At 44.2% G+C, this 18,632-nt stretch overlaps 1 protein-coding gene across 1 annotated transcript in view; it reads right to left on the reverse strand.

The window, feature by feature from the left end:
• Window positions 1-448: 448 nt before the first annotated feature.
• Window positions 449-18,632, reverse strand: part of LOC104983958 (von Willebrand factor A domain-containing protein 8-like) — a 186,721-nt gene continuing 168,537 nt past the window's right edge. The window contains exons 19-21 of the mRNA XM_010833524.1: window positions 15,061-15,169; window positions 10,952-11,108; window positions 449-1,669 (exon numbers count right to left, since the gene is read on the reverse strand). Of these exons, the coding sequence (XP_010831826.1) occupies window positions 1,531-1,669; window positions 10,952-11,108; window positions 15,061-15,169 (405 nt within the window). The 3' untranslated portion in view covers window positions 449-1,530. The remainder of the gene's footprint in view (window positions 1,670-10,951; window positions 11,109-15,060; window positions 15,170-18,632) is intronic.

The raw sequence follows: 18,632 nt of genomic DNA on the forward strand, positions 1-18,632 counted from the left end.
AGCCTCCTGGAATCGATGCGTGGGCTTCAAGCTGTATTTTGTAAGGTTATCCCAAAGGATGATTTGCTAGTTCCTGGCCAGACTTTGTGCTGTTCACCAAGGAAACACCCCTGGTTACTGGGATTCCACAATAACCCCAAGACAGTTGCATGGTATGAGTCAATCAGAACCAGGTGGGACTGGCAGGAGATGCCCCAAAGGGGACCAAACCCAGGTCTCCTTGCTCTGGTTGCAAACTACAGATCCATATGCCACAGCAGGCCCTGTCTGTCTTTGGCCAGTAGCTATTTTCAACTGCCCCTAGGGTTCCAAACTGAGGACCAGAAAGCCCATTTAACACCTTGGTGGATTAAAAAAAAAAATTCCCTAAGGGAAACACTTGAAAATATTTTAAGAAGTCACCTTAGTGGATCTGACTTTTCTTCCTTTGACTGGTCTTGTAAACATAACATTTATCTTAAAGGACTGATGTGAAATTAAATGCAACAATGTCTGTAAAAGTAGCTATAGCATGGTGCCCAATGAATACCAGTCAACACATTAATCAGAAGGGAATTCTGATTCCTTCAGTTAAAAACATATTCTTGTATTTCTTCCTAGAACTGTGAATCTCCCAGTGGCCCTTTGGTCCACAGGGTAAAACCCAGTGCTGCTATGCTCTCATGTCATCCAGGGCCAGATCACCATCTGGTCCTCACAACGTGGCCCGCCTGTTCCCTTGCCATCGTCTCCCACCACACACACCGTCTTCTCAGCCACACTGAATTACGTGCTCCTCTCTGAGCTCACTGTGATCCCCCAGGCCTCAGTGCACTCGTATGTGCCGCGTCCCGTGTCAGAAATGTCCTGACTCCTCAACCAGCTGGAAGAGTCCTCAGGATCTTTCAGGAGTGAACTCAAGCATTTCATCTTCCATAAAGCTGATTCTCACTCACCCCGCCAGAAGCATGCACGTTCTCTACAGAACTTAGGAAACCGTTTGCTTGTCTTCTTTAAGTTTCTTCTTTGACAGCAAGGGCTGCATTTTATTTTTCTGTCCCATCAATAACTTAAGAAATGAACGAACGGACGTGACTATACCCCCTCTTCAGTTAGGTGCCAGCACCATTTGGCATCGTCCTCATCTCCCAGGAATCCCTCCTTTTGGCTCTGATTCACCTACTGCCTGGCCCGGGAGCTCAGAGCCCCTCAGAAGCTGCCCTCAATGCCCAGGGAAGTGAGCATTTGTTAAGTGGAAGAGAATTCAATCATTCAGTGTTCCATTGTTCTATGAGGTGAGGTGCTCATAGGTCTAGATAAGGGAAATCAGGAAGTCTGATGCTTTTGAAGTCGCCAGTCAAACTACTGCTTCCTGGACAGGAGGAAAGCTGAGGTCAAATATTTTTACGAAAATTCAACTAAGACGGCCAGAGAGTGACCCACAGGTTTTATGCAGACATTTTGGCATTAGTTAATTTTTTCTGACCGTCTGTCTAGGATACAGATAAATTTCTCCAGTGGTTCTGGGGTGGGTCTAATTGGGTGACCAGATTATTTTCTTGGTTCGTTCATGTTGATTACCTGTAAATTATCCAGGATAATTCGGAGGGAGTGCACCTGTCGTCGAACAGCCCCTGAAAACCTTTCATAGGTGGCAGCATCATATTCACTCATTTGGATCTCCTTTAGCCTAAAATTGGAGGGTGAAAAAGACAACAGCTGAGAGCAAGTATCCGTGGGTCTTTTACTGACAGTCACCTACTGCTAGAAATAGCCAACTTCTTAGTAACTCAGTTTGCCTTTGAGGAGAAAAAGCAAGAAGTCAGAGAGAACAAATGCATGGACAACAAGGGGGAAGGCGGTGGGATGGGAGAAATTGGGAGGCTGGGACTGATACATGCAGACTACTGCCTGCTGTGGTTGCTTAGTCGCTAAGTCCTGTCTGATTCCCGTGAACTAGAGCCTGCCCACCAGGCTCCTGTCCAAGGGATTTCCCAGGTAAGAATATTGGAGTGGGTTGCCATTTCCTTCTCTTCTCAACCCAGGGATCAAATCCGCATCTCCTGCATTGGCAGGCAGATTCTTTACTGCTGAGCCACCAGGGAAGCCTGTACGCTACTGATGAAAGTAAAAGTGAAAGTCGCTCAGTCGTGTCCGACCCTTTGCAACCCCATGGACTATACAGTCCATGGAATTCTCCAGGCCAGAATACTGGAGTGGGTACCTTTCCCTTCTCCAGGGGATGTTCCCAACCCAGGGATCAAACCCAGGTCTCCCACATTGCAGGCAGATTCTTTACCAGCTGAGCCCCAAGGGAAGCCCAGGAATACTGGAGTGGGTAGCCTATCCCTTCTCCAGCTGATCTTCCTGATCCAGGAATGGAACCAGGGTCTCCTATATTGAATATAGATTCTTTACCAACTGAGCTATCAGAGAATATATAAAATAGACAACTGATAGGAACATACTGTACACCACAGAGAACTCTACTTAATGCACTGTGGTGTCCTAAGTAGGAGGGAAATCCGAAAGGGAGGGGATACATGTATATGTGTATCTGACTGTGTTTGCTGCACAGTAGAAGCTAACATGGATGTGAGAGTTGGACCATAAAGAAGGCTGAGTGCCAAAGAATTGATGCTTTTGGACTGTGGTGTTGGAGAAGACTCTTGAGAGTCCCTTGGACTGCAAGGAGATCCAACCAGTCCATCCTAGAGGAAATCAGTCCTGAATGTTCACTGGAGGGACTGATGTTGAAGCTGAAACTCCAATACTTTGGCCACCTGATGTGAAGAGCTGACTCATTGGAAAAGACCCTGATGTTGGGAGAGATTGAAGGCAGGAGGAGAAGGGGATGACAGAGGATGAGATGGTTTGATGGACACGAGTTTGAGCAAGCTCCGGGAGTTGGTGATGGACAGGAGGCCTGGCGTGCTACAGTCCACGGGGTTGCAAAGAGTCAGACACGACTGAGCAACTGAACTGAACTGAACCGAGAAGCTAACACAACATTGTAAAGCAATCATACTTCAATAGAAATTAATTAATTAAAAATAACAATTAAAGAATACAGAAAACCAGCTAGTTTAAGTAAAAAGAAATAAAGGAAAGGCAAGAAGTGATGTCTCCAGCTAATGTTTCAGAAGAGAGGAATGTGTGTGTAGCGATGCGCTGGAAAATGGTAAACAAGTTGCCCTGAAGGGGAAAAGCAGCCCTGATTTGTAGTGTTTGTTGACGTTTGTGGTAACTGATTTTGAGCTATCAACAGAGAGGGCCCCTGAATTAGAAAGAGCCGGTGTGCGTGGGCTGTGTAGCGCACCACTACTGCATCCCAGACGTGTGCCTGTGATGTTGGCAGGTGGTAAGTCCCTGCGGCGGGGTCCTAGAGAGATCCCATGGGATGCTTTTTAAGACCGAGGACATAGATTTGGTTGACCAAGGTAACAGCTCCTGCCCAGAGACTGTCAATAAAAAGGTTGCTTCGTAAAACAGGAGTTTTCCGAAATCGCTGATTGTGCCCTTTTAATAACTGTGTTCTAATACTGCCGTGCTGCTGAAATTCCGGTGCTCCTTTTTATTACTTTTCATTATTTGCTTCGGCTGCAGCCCTGCCTCTACACTTGCAGTTTCCTAAACACCCCCGGCGCCCTTGCCTCTGAGGCTCCACCTGGTTTCTCTCCCACCCTTCTTTACCTGCCGACTCCCAGAACTCTTCAAATCAGTGGTCGCCTCTTCCAGGAAGCCTGCTCTCATCTCTGGGCTGTGGTCTGGGCTCTAGTATCCCTTCGTGCTTGTCGCTATACAGTGGTTGCTACCTGTGCTACAGTCTGCTTCCTGCCTCCCCAGCTGTCTCCTTTATTTTTTCTCATCTTTATCTGCATGGTGGTCAGCAGGATGCCTAGCATAACAGATGCTCAAAACAAACTGAGATAAATCACTGAAATACAAATAAGACTCCACTGTTTAAAACGTGCTAATGCTGCGTGCTCAGTTGTGTCCGACTCTTTGCGACCTGTAGATTGTAGCCCCCAAGCTCTTCTGTCCATGGGATTCTCCAGGCAAGAATACTCGAGTGGGCTGCCATGCCTCCTCCAGGGGTCTTCCCGACCCAGGGACTGAACCCTCATTTCCTGTGTCCCCTGTATTACAGGTGGATTCTATACCAGCTGAGCCATCAGAAAAGCCCTACAGTATCTTAAACTAGTCAGAAGTAGAAGGTTTTGCAGTGTTGTATTCATAATAGGCTAATTCGATGACACAAATTTCTATAAATGTAATTTATAAATAAATTTATAGAAATGTAATTTATAGAAATTTCTACAAATTTCTATAAATGAAAAGGGTACTAATACTAGAATAGAGAAAGATGAATGTATATCAAAAGCCTGACCACAACACGGTTTTCTAAGCTATTGCTACTGTATGTGTGTATGTATGTGTGTACAAGTGTGTGCACGCATGCAATGTTGGAGGTATGGATCCTTGATGTTGAGCTGAAACTCTTATCTGGAGTGTATTCTTATTTCCCTTGGCTGGAGATGAACCCCCTAACGCTCTCACTGAGGATGAATGGTCTCTATTCCTCCCATCAGGCCGTGCTCTGGGAAGATTCCATTCATCAGAGGGCAGAGTGCTGGAGTCTTATTAGAATCACACCATGTTGGGCTTAGACCACCATGAGGGCAGACGGGCAGTTCCTGCCCTACCACCTGGCTGGTTAGCTAACGCCACCTCAAGTGTCAAGATCACGTCCTACGAAGTCTTGCTTGGTCCCTCCATGATCAGTCTCCTTCACGTATCTTCCATAGATATCTGCTATGGAACCTGTACATTTTATTGCTTTTGCTGCTAAGTCGCTTCAATCGTGTCTGACTCTGTGCGACCCCATAGATGGCAGCCCACCAGGCTCCCCCGTCCCCGGGACTCTCCAGGCAAGAATACTGGAGTGGGTTGCCATTTCCTTCTCCATTATTATTTATTGCTTTTAATACATGTCTATTTTGCTCTATCAGAGTGTTTTTCAAACATATTTTCCACAGCAGAAAATGATCTTTACATTGAGATCCAGTATACAAAAATGCATGTATACATATGGGTGTGTGTACTTGAGCCAAATATTTAATGAAATTTAATGAACTTTACTACATGTGAGGTGCTCTGATATTTTCTCTTGTAATCCTCTGGGGAAAGGAATGTGCCTTATTTTTTCTCAGCATCTCAGTGCCAGCACAAGCCCTGGTACCCAGTGGCATGCAAGAAATGCTGCCAAGTAGGACTTTGAAAACACTGGTTATCAAACAGTAAATACCCGAAAGGTAAATAACATCTGAATGGTTATTTCCTGAGGTGACACGCGAAGGTGCCCTATAAATCGAATTTCCTCTCTGTTCTGAAGGACAGAAAAGAATATGTGTGCAGGATTTGACCTCTTATGTGTAGTTTTGGCAATCTCTTAAACCTCTCTTAAGTTTCCATCGATGAAGATACGTCTCAAGTGTCAAGCCTGACAGATGTTGGGCATGATGACCACTGCAAGATATTTTACCAACATCCTTCCTACCTGGGAGGCCAGTACACTCTCACTCAAATAAGAGAGGTTAGGGGAAAAAAGTCGGCATAAAGCTTGTCCTTAGCAGGACACACACACACACACACATCAAGGAAGGAACCAGGCAGTTGGTAAGTCACCCCAGGCAGACTGGTTTTTTGTAGAGAGATCTGAACTAACTCTAGTTACAATGATACCTCTGGCATGAGTGTGTTGCTCCCAAAACACACCACATGCTGTTCTAATTAGGAAGAAGTCTGGAAATCATATTCCAAGCTGTGTTAGCTTTCACGAAGATCACCTACAAGGTGTTCAAAGCTGATAACATTCTCAAAGATGAAGGCCGAAGCAGGGAGTGGGGAAAGAAAACAGGACACGCTGGCCTCTGCATCAGACAAGACCCCCAGCGCTAATACTCTCCGGCCCACAGAGCTGGCTGAAAACGTGTCTCTCTGCTGCTTTAACCCTGATCAAAACTGCAGGGCACAGCTGCTTCACATCCTAGTAATCTACGCAGACTGACTGCGCTTTGCTGGCACAGCGTATTCTTACAGGGTATATTTATTGTTACGTAAGAGTCTGGGAATTTTAGGTCTCATTTTACTTTTTCATATAGGTCAGATTTAAATACTGTAATTTTGGATCGTTTATGAGGAAAACAAACATAAGCTAAGATCTACTGGGTAGGGCTGATTAGTCTTGCACATGGTCGTGGGTACAATTTCCACAATTGGCGCCCACCTGAGAGGCTTTTCCAAGCATATAAAAGCACCTCGCCATCTATTTCATTCCTGTTTTGTTGGTTTAATGTCTGTCCTGCTTTGTACGTGTCTTATGCTTGTCTACTTCTGTTATTCTTCCTGAGTTAATCAGTTCATGACAAGTAAGAGCCAGTATCTAGCCAAAATCCAGATACAAATGAATGCTAACTAAATGCTCTGCTGATGATGTCAAAACCCACCAGTAGAATTAGGCTCTTCAGGGCAATATGCTGGACCCCTAGGCTGATGGGTCGGGCTGGCCGTCAGTTTGGTTTCAGCCAGTATTTGAATTAAGCACGAAAGGGTGATAGCATTACTTGTTCGCACGTGTGTATTATCCATTCACAAACATGTATGTGCTTGCTATGCACTAGGTTCTTTGTGTAGCTACTGGGGATGTTTTGCTATTGTTTTGTTGCTAAGTGGTAGAGGGCAAAAACACCCTGCCCTCAAGGAACTTGAAGTCAGTGGAGAAGAAATCAACTATTCATACCAGTAACACAATGGGAAATAGTGATAAGAACTATGGAGAGAAGGTTGCTGCTGCTGCTGCTGCTACGTCGCTTCAGTCGTGTCCGACTCTGTGCGACCCCATAGACGCCGGCCCACCAGGCTCCCCCGTCCCTGGGATTCTCCAGGCAAGAACACTGGAGTGGGTTGCCATTTCCATGGAAAGAAGGTATCAGCTGCTATAAAAGCATACGTACAGGGCTTTGACTTCATTCTGCATTTACCTAGACTTGCAAAATAGCTTTGAAACTAACTATTGGATGATAGTGAAGAATGATTCTTTTACCGACAAAGGTCCATCTAGTTAAAGCTATGGTTTTTTCAGTAGTCAAGCTAAGCACTGAAGAATTGATGCTTTTGAACTGTGGTACTGGAGAAGACTCTTGAGAGTCCCTTGGACTGCAAGGAGATCTAACCAGTCCATCCTAAAGGAAATCAGTCCTGAATATTCATTGGAAGGACTGATGCTGAAGCTGAAGCTCCAATACTTTGGCCACCTGATGGGAAGAACTGACTCATTTGAAAAACCCTGATGCTGGGAAAGGTTGAAGGCAGGAGGAGAAGGGGACAACAGAGGATGAGACGGTTGGATGGCATTGCCGACTTGATGGACATGAGTTTGAGCAAACTCTGGGAGTTGATGATGGCCAGGGAAGTCTGGCGTGCTACAGTCCATGGGGCTGTAAAGAGTCAGGCAAGACTGAGTGACTGAACTGAATAGTATTGTGTATTTTTATTTTTTTAAATAAAGTATTCAGAGATAAACTCTGAACTATTTATGATAAAAAAGATAGAAAATCTTGAATTAGCTAAAAACAAAAAACTCAGGGTTGGGAACTAGGAAGGGAGTCAGATTTTCTTCTTGAAGTTGAGAGAATAGGTCCACAGATTCACTACATGTTTCTATTTTTGTTTATGTTTGAAAAGTTTCATAATAAAAAGTTTAAGAAAAACTTTGCTGTTGCTGTTCAGTAGTTAAGTCATGTCTGACTCTTTGTAACCTCATGGACTACATCTTGCCAGGCTCCTCTGTACTTCACTATCTCCTGGAGTTTGCTCAGATGCATGTCCATTGAGTCAGGGTGATGATATCTAAACATCTCATCCTCTGCTGCCCGCTTCTTCTCCTGCCTTCAATCTTTCCCAGCATCAGGGTCTTTTCCAATGAGTTAGTTCTTTGCATCAGGTGGCCAAAGCATTGGAGCTTCAGCTTCAGCATCAGTCCTTCCAGTGATTATTCAGGACTGATTTCCTTTAGGATGGACTGTTTGGATCTCCTTGCTGTCCAAGGGACTCTCAAGAGTCTTCAACACCACAATTCGAAATCATCAGTTCTTTGATGCTCAGTCTTCTTTATGGTCCAACTCTCACATCCATATATGACTACTGGAAAAACCACAGCTTTGACAATATGGACATTTGTCAGCAAAGTAATGCCTCTGCTTTTTAATGTGCTATCTAGGTTTGTCATAGCTTTTCTTCCAAGGAACAAGTGTCCTTTAATTTCAAGGCTGCAGTCACCATCTGCAGTGATTCTGGAGCCCAAGAAATTAAAATCTGTCACTGTTCCCACTTTTTCCCCACATATTTGCCATGAAGTGACGGGACTGGATGCCAGACTTTAGTAGTACTAAACTGAATACTCATCAAATGGGACTATTACTACACAAAAGTAGAAAGCAACATTTTTCTGTGTTTTCTGTCTTTTTCAGGGTCTCCACATGCTTTTATTTCATCCTCTCCTTTCTCATCCCCTTGTCCAGCTCCTCTGTATTTGAAGTACCTTCTGGTACTCTTTCACTTGGATTTGGATTCTTCTCTGCAGCATTTAGTAGAGGTGTATGGTGTCTCAGATGGTAAAGAAGCTGCCTGCGATGCGGGGGACCTGGGTTCGATCCCTGGGTCGGGAAGATTCCCTGGAGAAGGGAATGGCAACCCACTCCAGTATTCTTGCCTGGAGAATCCCATGGACAGAGAAGACTGGCGGGCTACAGTCCAAGGGGTTGCAAAGAGTCAGACACGACGAAGTGAGTAATGCGTTCACGGTTTTCTCAGTTCCCTTCTCCACTTTTTCTCTCTCCTCCCTTATATCCACTAAATTTAGTTGCCTTATTATCACAGATGCTCCCTAATTTCTTTATCCTGTGGGGTAACTGTATTTAACAGAACCAGATTCCTCACTGTCTATCATGGGAATTAGAGAAGGGGTTCTACACTTGCACCCAAGCATGACTTACAATTGGAGAAGTAAATGGTAACCCACTCCAGTATTCTTGCCTAGAGAATTCCAAGGACAGAGGAGACTGGCAGGCTACAGTTCATGGCACTGCAAGAGTCAGACACGACTTAGCGACCAAACCACCACCACGACTTACAAGTCCTTCTGTGTGAATTGCTCGATTCACTTGCCCACTTACACAAAAACTGAGAAAGGGCTGGTGAGATTTTCAGTGTGGGAACAACAGGAACTCATTGGTTGGGAAGGAGAAGATGATGTGTATCTAATTATTCTGTTCCTTTCCCAAATAAATATTTATTGTTTACATGAAATGTAAAATTAAAACTGTGTCTTAATTCTAACAAGATCTTGCATTATTGGATTGCTCCCACTTTTTTTTTGAGCAGTTTAAATTGTTTCCATTCCTAACATCATTTGTCCTTGCAACCTCTGTGAGAGGAAGGGGGAAGGGAGCCACCTATCACCAGAAGAACAGACTGACGCACGGCGAGGAGAAATCAACTGTTGGAGGTCTCCAGGGAAGCCGGCAGAAGGGCTGGGGGTGACACTTGTCGAACCTGCCTGCTGAGTACACGAGGGCCCAAAGCCTCGCAGGCTTTCCTGAGGGTGTGTCCGCAGGGACCTGAGTTTTTGTCCCCATTGTTCTGGACTGTTTACTTGCAGGATGTTTAAGCCCAGCAGATAGTGTAATACCAGATGTCCTGCATGGGAGGAATTTCGGAACTCGTGGACGCTGGAGAGCATGGTTTATCTGAACTGTGCCCAGCTCCTTCTGTGGAGCCCAACAGCGTAAATCTGCCTCCCAGACCATGACTCTCACCCTCAATCCCAAAGGAGATCTTCCTGGTTCTTAGGTACTTGTCACTTTGAGCTGAAGAACCCAGGTGGATGTCCAGGGAAAGGGTCATGAGGTTTCTTCTCATGTTCTAGATGATTCCAATCAGAGTGGCCCCACATGGTTCCAGAATGAAAGCTACAGGCTCATGGGCCTGGATCTCAAGGCCTCCACCCACTGACAGTCAACCCCACTTCCCACCAGCCCCAGCTGGTACCCTCTTTCTGGATATGGCTGGCTGTCTCCGCCACAGTCACTCTGCTCATCCTGGCTTGCTCACTTAGCTTTCCCTTCCTGGAAGGTCCAAATGCTGGCTGTGTTCAGGCCTCACCTCTCATCAGCCCAGTGACTTTCCCCTTCTCTATATCGCTGGAGGGCACAGCCTCTGTATCACGTGACTTCAGCACTTAACCAGGGTGAGTGTGAAAGTATGTGTGTGGGAGTGTGTGTGTGTGTGTGTGTGTGTACGCTAGTCCTGTCTCCACATAAATCTACAAGATTCCTGAGGGGCAGGAAGGGACCATCACGGAATGTTATCTCAATTTGCTTTGTGGCCTGGGAATAGATGTGGATGGAATGATCTGACTTTAGTTTTTTCCACAGGGACATACCTTTGGTTTTACTTTGTTAAAAGATTTATTTATTTATTTTTTTGATGTGGACTGTTTTTTAAAGTTTTCACTGAATTTGTGACAATATTGCTTCTGTTTTCTATGCTTTGGCTTTTTGGCCTTGAGGCATGTGGGATCGTAGCTCCCTAACCAGGGATCAACCTGCACTCCCTGCATTGGAAGGTGAAGCCTTAAGCACTGGACTGCCCAGGGAAGTCCCTGGTTTTACCTTCGAACGTGCTCAGTCCTTCCTCTATACCGTTATATGCAATTAATACATTTAAAAGGGCCTGAGCAGAAAGAGCCAGGGATTGTGTTCACTCAGCTGTCTCCAATGGGGGGTGAGGTGGCAACGGGTTGCAGTTTGTGGTCTAAGTGGCTGCATAAAGTGGAGAATCACAGAACCCTGGGTCTGCCCAGGGTTTGCCGTGACGTTTCCCCGCTCCGGACGTGCTGGGGACCACCCACCTCTGTTGAAACGCTCTCTGGCCCATCTCTCTCGCAGCTCTCTTCACCTCCTCGGGAACAGCGTCTTTCTCGGCCTCAGAGACCTGGTAGACCGTGTGGCCTGCGTCCAGCCGGTAAGGACCTCCCTTGCCGCCCAGGCCTGCGGTGTCTCTTCCACCTGGGAGGAAACCATGAAGTCCAGGTGATTAGTCTGATCTAGACCACAAAAGAGCGGGGCTTTAAGGCAAGCCCATGAAGTAGATTAATTATACCTGTGTGCTGTGCTAAGTCCCTTAAGTCGTGTCCGACTCTTTGAGACACTATGGATTGTAGTTTGCCAGCCTCCTCTGTCCATGGGATTTCCCAGGCAAGAATATTGGAGTGGGTTGCCATGCCCTTCTCCAGGGGATCTTCCCTGCCCAGGGAACAAAACCATGTCTCCCACGGCTCCTGCAGTGCAGGCACATTCTTTATCGCTGAGCCAGTGGGAAAACTAATAATTATTCAAATGACTTTCTCCTGGAAACACAAGGTGTCCCCTAGTTTAGGATGTTCTTCTTCTCCATCCAACTAATTCCAACCCATATGTCAAGGCTCAGTCCAAAATCTATGACACCTGACTTGATGACAGCCACACAGGGATCAACACTCTTATGCCCTGCTTGTTATTCCTTAAATTTTTTCTTTTTTTTACCATCTATAGGATGAATGGGATTATATATCTTTGTAGCTCTGTACCTGTAAGAATGGCTTAAACACCATAAATACTTGATGTGTGTGCGCGTGCAGTCGCTTCAGTCATATCCAACTCTGCGACAGGCTCCTCTGTCCATGGGGATTCTCCAGGCAAGAATACTGGAATGGGTTACCATGCCCTCTCCTCCAGCAGATCTTCCCAACCCAGGCTGAACTTGTGGCTCCTGCCTTGCAGGTAGATTCTCTACCTCTGAGCCACTGGGTAAGCCCCAAATATGTCGTATATATATGTTAATTAAATGAACAACACTCTTTCTTCACAGTAATCTGATTTTTCATTAAAATCAAAGAAAGATGGTCAGGGTATGGATATTGCTTCTGGTTTGCAAGTGGTAAAAATAAAGTGCAGAAAGGTTAAGTGACAGACATGTGAACTCATATCAGTGGCTGAGCCAAGATGAGAAGTCAGTTTTACTTTGACTTTTAGCTTAGAATAACATGCAACAGATAAATACTGCCAGTTTCAGGACAGTTTTAAAATATAAACCCAAGTTTACATGCTTGTTGGGGAAGGAAATGGCAATCCACTCCAGTATTCTTGCCTGGAGAATCCCTTGGACAGAGGAGCCTGGTGGGCTACAGTCCATGGGGTCGCAAAGAGTTGGTCATGACTGAGCAATTAACCCTTTACATGCTTGTAAATGTGTATTATGTAAAACTGTATGTTGTAGGTATAAATTAAATGCCTAGAAGACTAGGTAGGTAATATTATAAGAAGTGGTGAGAACTTGGCTAACTAGAGAGGACTTGCCTTGTCTAAATATATTCAAATTCAAATCATCTTAAAACACGACTTGGACCGCCAAAATACATATATTGCCTAGATTTGGGTCCTGGGTTACCAGTTTATTACCCCAGCTTTATGATGATTAAAATATTAGCAATTAGTTTCTTTTGTTCCTTTACACATAACTTGGGAACTTAGAAGAGATCCCAATATTGTAGGGGTAGCATAATCTTGTACATTATAGTCAAGTATTGATTAGTATAGTATACTGATAGTATTAATACGAACACTAGCATTATATAGTACAGTATTGTGTAGGTAAGTCAGACTGCCTGAGTTTGAATCCTGGTTCCAACATACTAGTCACGTGTCCTTGAGGGAAGTTCCCCAACCTCTCTGTGTCTCAGTCGCACTCAGCAAGGCACAAAATGAGAGCTCTATAAGGGACTTCTCTCACTATCATTATGTAGACAACTTCCAGTTGCATAGAGTGAGCTCATTTCTAAGTTTCATAAAGTGGAAATTTTGAAAGTGTTTAGGCTTTGGATAAATTATGCTACATTCTCCTTTTCTCCCTTGAAGGCTTAATTGGTAATAAGTTAAAAGCAACAACTCAGCATGCTCTGCTTCCCTTATCAAAGTCCAGGTAGGTCATTTCCTTTTGGGAAATACCATGAGAACAGCCCATTAATTATAGTATTTTTATCCTTTGATTCCAGCACATCTTATTTCTTTTTTATTTAGAAATTGCTGGTGGAAAATTCCACCTTGGATGTGTGTGACTCCTGGTTGTCGCTTATGGATGGTCAATGGGCGGGAAGGACTATGGTCATGAGATTCAGGGGTGGAAATGCTGTCCTGAGACCTGACTCCCTTTCTACCGGAGGTGCTCCTTAGTTATGGGTAGGTCATAAATGAGAACTTAAAACTTCCCAGTGCTGAGATGAGATTGTTTCTGGTGAAAGGAGGGGATGACCTATAACCGTCTAGAGGCTGGTGTGATGACAATCAGTCCCTTGGCAAAGTCAGATGGGGGTGGAGAAGATGTGAGGGTGGAATTCTTCACAACCTGCACTTCCAAGAAGGCTTTAATTTGAACTCGTGACTCCTGAGTGTGAGCTCAGCTGTGTCCAACTCTTTGCGACCCCATGGACTATAGCCTGGCAGGCTTCTCTGTCTATGGAATTTTCCAGGCAAGAATACTGGAGGGGGTTGGCATGCCCTTCTCCAGGGAATCTTCCCAACCCAGAGATTGAACCCATGTCTCTTGCATCTCCTGCACTGGCAGGCAGGTTCTTTACCACTGGTGCCAAAATGAAAAGGCTTGCCAGAGTCTAGATCCCAAGGTACAATATTGAAACTAACCCTGGATATCCTAAATCTGTGAAGATAAGGGGGAGAAAGACAGCGGAGGGGTTTTGATGATGAAAAAGGAATCAAATGATTCATGGAATCAAATGATTACCTTCAGTGCAGAGAATTCTGAGACAGAGAGGGACAAAGAGAAAAAGAATTTGTAGCGAAAGAGCCTTGATAGATTGACAACCCGGCTGGGAAGTAAAAGCAGGGTCATCAGCCCGGACTATAAGATATACGAGCTGGTAGATGAGAGCTGAATAACAAGCGAGCACCTCCGCTCCAGATTAAGTAGCCCATGGCTGGGAAGCCTGCATCTGGCCAGCGCATCCCACAGTGCATTCCACAGGGATTAAATCCTGCTGGCTTGACACTAACTTCCAGATCAAAGGCCATTTCTAAAAATATCCTTCCTTTCAAGCTGATGCCTGATGCATAAACAGAGCCAGCGAGGGGCCCACGGGCCTGCTGGATACCACATTGTCCCCGCACGGTAGCCCATTTCCTCCCGAGGCTGTCAAGGCCAAGGAGCACAGACTGTCCCCAGCGAAGATGGAGCATGGAGCTCGTGCTGGCACGGCTCAGGGCCGCGATAAGATCAGACGGTGTGCACAGTCTGGCCCTATTCCTGCGGCCCCACAGCTGTGTCGCTCCAGCTGCCTCAGAGGAAAGAGGAAGGCCGTGGTCCTGGCTGGGAACAATGCTCTTGACAGGCAGCCAAGAGGAAGGGACGGACCCCAGCCATCGACTCAGACCACAGCTATCTCTCTTATCACAGAACCCTGCAGCCTCGACGTACTCTCTTCTGAGATATGGAAGACAAGGACCATGTCTTTTCAAAGTCAGCTGGTCCAGAAAGAATTTACTGTCGATTTCTGGCATGGTCCCAAGGACAGGGAATTTAAAAGAGGGGATTAACACTTTTAATGAATGCATTTTTCATGCCAGGTCTTGAGCGCAGCGCTTTGTAGTCATAATCTTACTGAATCCTCATCACAATCTTGAGAGGCAGTTCATAGTATGCCCCTTTGATGAATGAGGACCAGAACAGCCTGAGGTTAGGGGGTTGCTACCTCTGACTGTCTGCTGAGTCTGCAGGGCTCCAAATGCCAGGGCTTTTCCGTGTCTTAAAACCACGCTGCGTCAGAGGGCAGAAGCACACTCCAGCTGACTAATGGGGTTGGAGGAGAAGGCAAACTGATTCCTGAGCCTTCTTGGGGCTGGTGGGCTGTCCACATGGGCTCACGAAGTCTCTGGAAGCCTGACCCAGGAAAGTGCCCGTACTACCAACCTGTGCCGCCAGCCCAAGTGTTACCACCCACATGTGGCATGTTGTCTGGGTCCTCCTTCCCATGTTTGGGGGAACTCACGTCTTCACCGCTCTCTCTTTCGATTGTTATCTAAAAATGAAGAAATTAGACATTATCACTCTTCGTGACCAAGGTCAGGACCTGCAGGACAGAAAGAAGGACTGTTTCTCCCTAAGTCCTTAAGGTAGCTCATAACCTGATAGATGCTGTTGATAGATGCTCATGATAGATGCTGTTCGTGTCTGGCAAAATTTCACCAGATTTTACATCCATTGAGCTGGGAAGGAAACAAATTTAATTATAAAAAATATTCTTTACAAAAAAAAAAGGAATTAGACTGGATCATGGGGCTTCCCAGGTGGCGCTAGTGGTAAAGAACCCACCAGTCAATGCAAGAGATACAAGAGACAAGGGTTCAATCCCTGAGTCGGGAAGATCCCCTGGAGAAGGAAATGGCAAGCCACTCGACTATTCTTGTCTGGAGAATTCCATGGACAGAGGAGCCTAGTGGACTATAGTCCACCTGGTCCAGCTGAGTCATGGCAGATAAACATTCACCTATTTAATTTTCAAAGAAAGCCCATTTCTCAGAAAAAGGCTATTTTATACGAAATATATGATAAAAGAAACCCAGAAAATATACCTTTGTGTGCTTCACTGATATATGTTGTGTGCACAGAGACTAAAAACTGCTTATTTTCTGGGCCCGCTCTCATTTTATTATGGTATTTATAGCTCTCCTAGTTCATCTCTATTTTAAAACTGGACTTACTGTTCCTGCAGATCAAACAGAACAAGTGGCACTTCAGCCTTTCTCTTTGAGAGCCTGTGGCTCATTCATTGGTCCCTGATTTAATTCAGCACAGATTCACCAAAAGTACTGATAACCACACAGGAGTTCCATCCCAGCAGTCAGCTCAGTAGATATTACTCCACAATAAAAAGCATTTGAAGCAGTCACATCCATGTACCCTATGAGCCTGCTCCCAAATACAGTGATTTTCCGGGCAGACCAGATCAACTGTTTTGTTTGTTCAAACAAGCCTTAATGGGAAATGTATTGGCAAGGTATCATCTGAAGTACCGTGAGGCCTACAAAAGCCACGGAGGGTTGGTCACTGCCCTCGAATTGCTCACAGTGGACCAGGGGAGCTTGGAAATGGACCTGGAGCATGACGCCAGGTCAGTCTTGAGAGCTGACCCGTGCCTTCTTAGTGAGTGGACTTTTCATTCTGGATGTTAGGATAAACAAAGGTAGGTAGGTAATTTAAGGCCTTTGCAAATAAAATGGCTATCAAGAATGAATTCAACGTAATTTCCATTGTGTTATATCCAGACTAGTTGATTTCAAATGTTATGACATTGTAACAAAATTTCAATTAACTGGACCTTTCTGCCCTTACCAGGGAAGCCCTGGTGGTTCAAATGGTAAAGAATCCGCCTGCAATGCAGGAGATGTGGGTTTGATCCCTGGGTCTGGAAGATCCCCTGGAGGAGGGCATGGCAACCCACTCCAGTATTCTTGCCTGAAGAATCCCATGGACAGAGGAGCCTGGAGGCTACAGTCCAGAGGGTTGTGAAAGAGAGGGACACGAGAGAGTGAGTAACACACTTCTGCCTTTAGCTTTGGCAGCACTGACAGAGCTTTTGCCATAACTTCAGCATATTTTAAAATTTAGCAGCCAGGACGTGACAGTTGACATGAATTCCACACAAACCATCATGCTCCAAAAAAATGGGTGAAAATAAATTCTTCTTTTAAAAAATTAAACTGTGCAGAATAGCTAGCAACATTTAGAGAACAAATAAACATTTAAAGTACTTTCCCCAAAACTTGCCACCACTTTCTAACTTTTTTAGAGACAGTGTAAGAGATTCGTAGTAAATTAAAATATGTATACTGACTACAACAACTCTAGACCAGCACTAACTAATAAAATTTTCTGTGCTGATAGAAGTATTTATACTTGAGGCATCTAATATGGTAGCTTATTACGCAATGTACCTACTGAATACTTGATTTTTTAATTTTATTTAATTAACTAAAATTTAAGTTTGAGATTACCATATGTAGTCCATGACTATCTCACTGGACAGCACAGAATAAGGACAAGCTTGCCTCAGCCAGGAGATAATGTCTGGTTATCTTAGAAGTATCTTATAGATGTTTTCCATGAGAAATGAGAAAAATAAGAAACATTTCAAAATTGAGATAGAGTTTTATTCTGTGTCAATTTAAGAAATCTACATAAAAGTTATGACTACAGTCTAATGGATTTTTTAAAAAAAATAATGGAACTTACATATGGAAATATATTTATTATAATAACATGATAAGCTTTTTAATCCATAAAGATACATTTATTACAATAATGGTGTTCAAAACACTTCTGGAGTACTTTAGGAAGGATCTGCAGAGTCCATGGCAGATTCTATTTTAATATCTTTAATGGTGGAAATTATGTATCCTTTAAAAATAGATTTGATTTTTAATAAATAGCTAAAGGATATTTAGAACTGATGTGTATGAACCAAATAGTTCTGATGTGTGTGAATTATTTGCTAATTTACTCTGTACTCTTAGGAAAGTCAATTAACTTCTCTGGGGCTAAACCTTCTCATCAGAAACTAAAAGGGGTTGAACTAAATAATTTCTCCTGTTCCACTTAACATTGACATGTTCTAATTGATTAAACAATTCAAAATCTGGTAAAAGAGGGGTTTTAGTCAAAATCAGGCACAATTATAAAACAATGAGACTAGTTTGCTTCATAAGAGTTGTGACACCTCTACAGGTCAATTCTAAAAGAGGAAGCTATAGAAATGGTCTGGGCCATGACAGCATTACTGGAGTAACTGTTCTTAACACCAGCCGTCACTTAGGGTGTGTGTATTATTTATTAAAAATAAATAAAAGAATGGATAAACAACAAAGTCCTACTGTATAGCACAGGGAACAATGGAAAAGAATAGAGAAATGAATGTGTATATACATACATATATATGTAACTGAGATACTTTCTGTACAGCAGAAATTAACACAACATTGTAATTCAACTATACTTCAGTACAAAATGGGCTTCCTTGGTGTCTCAGACAGTGAAGAATCTGCCTGCAATGCGGGAGACCCAGGTGTGATCCCAGGGTCAGCAAGATCCCCTGGAGGAGGGCATGGCAACCCACTCCAGTATTCTTGCCTGGAGAATCCCATGGACAGAGGAGCCTGGCGGGCTACAGTCCATGGGGTCACAAAGAGTCAGACACTACTGAGAGACTAACAGTTTCACTTTCTTTCAATACAAAATAAATAAATAAAAGAACTTCAGAAGAGGCATAGAAAAGAGTCCTAGGTGCCTTAGTAACTTTACTTTCATTAAATAGCAATCTCCTTTAGACATTTCACTGCAGGTCAGTTATCCTGCTGTAAGAGAATAGCCTTTCAAGAACAAGGTTTTTTTTTTTTTTTTTTTACATTTTATTTTATTTTTAAACCTTACATAATTGTATTAGTTTTGCCAAATATCAAAATGAATCCGCCACAGGTATACATGCT

This window comes from Bison bison, unplaced genomic scaffold, assembly GCF_000754665.1.
Source record: "Bison bison bison isolate TAMUID 2011002044 unplaced genomic scaffold, Bison_UMD1.0 scf7180017863702, whole genome shotgun sequence".
In the NCBI taxonomy this organism is placed as follows: domain Eukaryota; kingdom Metazoa; phylum Chordata; class Mammalia; order Artiodactyla; family Bovidae; genus Bison; species Bison bison.